This window comes from Palaemon carinicauda, chromosome 5 (assembly GCF_036898095.1).
Source record: "Palaemon carinicauda isolate YSFRI2023 chromosome 5, ASM3689809v2, whole genome shotgun sequence".
In the NCBI taxonomy this organism is placed as follows: Eukaryota; Metazoa; Arthropoda; class Malacostraca; order Decapoda; family Palaemonidae; genus Palaemon; species Palaemon carinicauda.
The window spans coordinates 54,969,284-54,974,489 of NC_090729.1; the positions used below are offsets into that span (position 1 = coordinate 54,969,284).

General features: G+C 36.7%; 1 protein-coding gene across 1 annotated transcript in view; it reads right to left on the reverse strand.

The window, feature by feature from the left end:
• Positions 1 to 932: 932 nt before the first annotated feature.
• LOC137640896 (uncharacterized) overlaps positions 933 to 5,206 on the reverse strand; it is a 46,227-nt gene continuing 41,953 nt past the window's right edge. Inside the window, exon 4 of the mRNA XM_068373355.1 lies at positions 933 to 1,119. Coding sequence (XP_068229456.1) covers positions 933 to 1,119 — 187 coding nt within the window. The remainder of the gene's footprint in view (positions 1,120 to 5,206) is intronic.

Here is a 5,206-nt window from a genome sequence, read left to right on the forward strand (position 1 = left end):
CCTTGGAATTTTGCACTGGGCCCTTTTTCTGCAGAAGTTTAATTTGATTGTAGAACATGTTAAAGGGACTGACAAAAAAATTCCTAATACATTTTCTAGAATTTAGTGTACTAGCTTTTTCCCTCTCTTACGCCACCCTGCTCGTTTCTCCATTCAAGGTTTTACGAAAAAAAATTTTTAGGATGTAGTTTTGTTTAAGATATAGCTTTGTAGATAAAGTTTAGGAGTTTTGCTTTGAGTGGGATATACTTTAGTGTATTCTAAATGTTCCCCTAAATTAATTATTGTTTTGTTCTGATTTTGGAATTTGTATTATATGTAAACTTTTTGGGCTATAGTACCAGTGTATTGCAGGTTAAGGTGTATGTCTTTGGACGTATCGGTAAGTTTATTTAGGTTTAGTTAGGACATTTCCATAAAGTTTGAGAGTTTTGACGAAGCACAGTAATATTAGATCGCCAATTATGGTAAGCTATGTAAAGCTCTTGTTTTGTATTTTTTTATGGGTACTTTCTGTTTGATTTTAGGACCATTATGTATTAATATTGGTTCTTACTTTACGGGTGCATTTACATTTATCTATATATAAAAAAAAAAAAAAAATTCTGCTTAAAAAATGTTTTTTTTTTTTTTCTTCAGCGACGAGGGTATTATTTATTAACGTAAATTCTTAATTTGATTTTTATCAGCCTTGTTCTACATTTATTTGTTATGTAAAATTAGTGTATATTTAATTTTTTTTCTGTTGAAAAGCTGTTTAACCTCCTCCCCGCTCATTTTAATTTATGTGTCTAGTTTAACGTTTTGTTTTCTTTTCCGTGTTTCCCGAGTCCTTAGATGGCAACAAACACCGGTGTTTACCAGTGAGGAAATCGTTCACTTAAGAGACCAGTCAAGAAACTAAAGCTTGAGGGGCCTACTACAGGTGATGGCTAAATTGAGTCTTCTTGAGGATTGCACACCCCATTGACAGCTTTATGCTTGTGCATTTCTGCCACCTGCGGGTTTTTTCTGTTCCTGCCGCTTTCTTCTGGAGTCTGTAGAGCCCAAGCATTAAATCCCGGCTTTGGAGAGGACTCTGGAGAGGCGCCGCTGCCAACGCATCTTCGCCACGACCAGCTGTGGGAGCCTTAAAGCTCGTTGTGATATGTAGGGAAACAGTGGCCAAGTAAGACTTTTATTTCCTATTTTTATTTATTTGGGGCTATACTTCCCTGCCTTTGGTGAGGAGTCCTACGGAGCTATACCACCTACATTAGTAGTGTGCCTGTGGAGCCGCTACCTTATTTTGAGCAGTGGGAGTTGTTTTATCCAGCCTCAAAGAGTGTGATATGGCTAAGTATTCCGTGTTTTTTATTTTTTTTAGTGTTAAACTATTTTATTTAACTCTCTCTAGTTGAGAGTGTGTTTTTTCCCGTAGGGGAATGTTATTGTAATTAACCATTGGAGGGTATTTAGCCTTGCATGGTGTATCGTCTCCTCCATGTTGACCAGTTTTTCGAACTTTTTACTATAGTCTACGGGTATCATCAATCACATTATTTATAATCCTGTACATATTGTTTTATGGTTTTCGTAAAGGCCTTGGAGCATGTGATGCCTTCTTACAATATCCAATGCTGTACAGAAGTCCCTTGATTGTGGTCAGGAAGTGCGTATGATTGGCCTTGATTTTAGTGCTGCCTTTGACCGTGTAAATCATGAGGCCCTTGTTTTCAAACTGAAACAGTTGGGAGTGGGTGGGTCGTTTCTTAGCGTTATTATTGATTTTTTAAGTAATAGATCTCAAAGTGTTCTTGGCCCATTATATTTCATACTATATACACATGACATGTGGTTTGGCCTAGAAAACAAGCTTGTTGCATATGCAGATGATGCTACTTTCTTTGCATCAATTCCATCCCCTGAATGTAGATCTGGGTTGGTGAATCCCTTAATAGATTTTTAGCTAAAATTAGTGCATGGTGCAAATTATGGGGTATGAAGTTGAATCCTAACAAAACTCAAAGTGTGATTGTAAATAGGTCAAGGACGGTGGCTCCTCAACATCTGAATCTCAGTATTGATAATGTTTCTTTAAATTTGTATGACTCAAAATTTTAGGTGTGATTTTCGACAGCAAATTTACTTTTGAGAAACATTTAAGGTCTGTGTCTTGTTCACATGCACAAAAAATTGGCATATTGAGAAAGTCTTTTAAGATTTTCGGTGATCAATCTATTATGAAGAAGTGTTTTAATTCTTTCATTCTACCTTGTTTTGAGTATTGTTCTCCTGTCTGGTCTTCAGCTGCTGATTCTCATCTTAATTTATTGGACAGAAACTTACGGTCTATTAAATTTCTTATTATCCCTGATCTAGATATTAATCTCGGGCACCGTCGTTCAATTAGTTCATTATGCATGTTGCATAATATTTTTCATAACTTTGAGCATCCTTTACATTCTGATCTCCCTGGACAATTCTATCCTGTTCGTAATACTAGGCAAGCAGTTACTACTAATAGCCAGGCCTTCTCCATCACGAGGCTCAATACTACGCAGTACTCTAGAAGTTTTATTCCAGCTGTTACCAAGTTGTGGAATGATCTTCCTAATCGGGTAGTTGAATCAATAGAACTTCAAAAGTTCAAAGTTGGAGCAAATGCTTTTTTGTTGACCAGACGGACATGACTCTTTTTATAGTTTATATATGACATATTTGTTTTTGACGTTGTTAATAGTTTATATATGAGATATCTGTTTTGACGTTGTTGCCTTTTTTAGAATGATTTATTACCTCCGCCAGGAGGTTATGTTTTCGGTTCGGTTTGTTTGTTTGTTTGTTTGTTTGTTTGTTTCTCTGTTTGTCTGTCTGTCTGTGGACAACGTAGAGGCCACATTTCTACACGGAATCACTTCAAACTTGGCCAAGTAGTTCCCCAATGTGTATGGAAGAACTGATTAAATTTTGGTCAAGGTCACCCCAAGGTCAAGGTCACAGGGGTCACTGGTGTCACTATGACATAAGTGGCCATATCAAGAGACAGAAATAAAGCACTGACTTTTGCATAAGCCAACAGGGAAGTCCTAGTCCAGGCGCAACCCATGGGTGATGTTCAAATTTATAAAGGTCAAAGGTCAAGGTCATATTGGTGCATTATATCAATGTCATATTAAGTATCAGTGGCAAATGAACAAAGATCACTTGAAGGTCAAAAGTCAAGCAGGTCACTTGAAGGTCAAGGTCACGTGAAGGTCAAGGTCACGTGAAGGTCAAGGTCACCTGAAGGTCAAGGTCACGTGAAGGTCAAGTACATTTGAAGATCAAGGTCACTTGAAGCCAAGGTCATGTGAAGGTCAAGGTCACGTGAAGGTCAAGGTCACTTGAAGGTCACGTGAAGGTCAAGGTCATGTGAAGGTCGAAGTCACATCAATTCATGATTCTAGGACATATGGCGCTCTAGGTCACCTTGGCGGAGGTATGTCCTCTACGAGGACCATGTCCGCGTTCAGGACTTGCTCACTTGTTGTTAATTTTTTCTCTTCATTTATCTATTTCCTTATTACCTTTCCTTACCGGGCTAATTTCCCTATTGGGGCCCATGGGCTTATTGTATCTTGATTTTCCAACTAGGGGTTTAGCTTGGATAATAATAATAATAATAATAATAATAATAATAATAATAATAATAATAATAATAATAATAATAATAATTGACTCTCGTTGAGTGTGTAGTTTTCCGCTGGGGAATTTTTTTTTATTATTGGTCGAGTGATACTTGTTAATTATTAATTGGTTGAAGTGTTCATTTAGTTATTTGTTAATCATTGTTATTTACTTAGTATTAAGTTGTAAATTGTTAGGTAGTCACAAGGTTGGCTTTTCAGAAAAAATGTTGCTAATAAATACTGCTGTAAGTTTTCCCAAGTATTTCGTTTCCGCTGGCCCATTTTACTACCGATATTACTTCCAACACTGCTCTCCCTATTCATGCAATAAGAACTTGCACCACGACCCACCAAGGGTCGTGACACTTATTATACTGTATATGGTATTTGAAGAACATAACGTAGATTGAAAATATTGGATAATATATTTCCAAGAAATTTCAACACTAAAAGTACACTATTTTATATTCACTGTAATAACATAAATGCGATCAAACTATACTTTTGATCTACATCAAGGTAAATGAAAGCAATTGCAGAACTGGATGTTCTAGAATAGACAAGAGAGAGAGAGAGAGAGAGAGAGAGAGAGAGAGAGAGAGAGAGAGAGAGAGAGAGAGAGAGAGAGAGAGAGAGAGAGAGAGTATCTTATAAGTGAAAAATAGAAAGAAAAACTCATTCATTTTCAACCTTTTGTAATGTCTTCGTTAAAATTTTTCTCCTAATAGACAACAAAAATGTATTCTGTGATAAAATGAGGAATCTTCAGTGAAAGCTGAATTAGCATAGTTATTTCATTCATAGATTCAGTGCCATTATTTCTCCCGGTTTACCGTTCACTTTTCAGCTAAGGCTGCAGCCTATATCTTTTATTTTAATTCATCTTGATTACACAAACACAGTCTCTCTCTCTCTCTCTCTCTCTCTCTCTCTCTCTCTCCTCTCTCTCTCTCTCTCTCTCTCTCTCGATGTTGAAGTGCCGGTGTCCTCGACCTACCTGCATTCACTATTTGAGTTTCTTCAGGAATAGACTTCATCCTCCATTATTTTCACCATGCAATGATTTTAGCTGGATCTCTATACAAGGATTCATCATACTTATGTCCGCTTTAGGATGAAATTCATGAAAATGCGACGTGCTTGTTTTCTCTGCCAAACCGTATATGCGTGTATACCATGGAAAATAATGTGCCAGGAAAGCTGCTTTGAGGAACACTATATATTATATGTCTATGCACTATGGCACCAGTCAACCATTAATCTTTGTAATCTATTACTTAGGAATTTAATAATGATGTTAAAAAAACCTACCTATTCCCATACGTTTTATTATTAAAACAAAGACAACTAAAAACAAGGCCAACCTTACGACCTTCCAGACCCCAATCAAAGGATTCTTGTACACCATTGGGAATTGTAAGAAGGGTATCAAATGCTCCAAGGCCTTTGCGAAAGGCAACTGCAAAACAGGGAATATATAATTTATATCATATGCATGATATGTTAGTATAAGAGTAGCAGCATGTGCAGGGTCCAAGATATAGTTATGAACTATA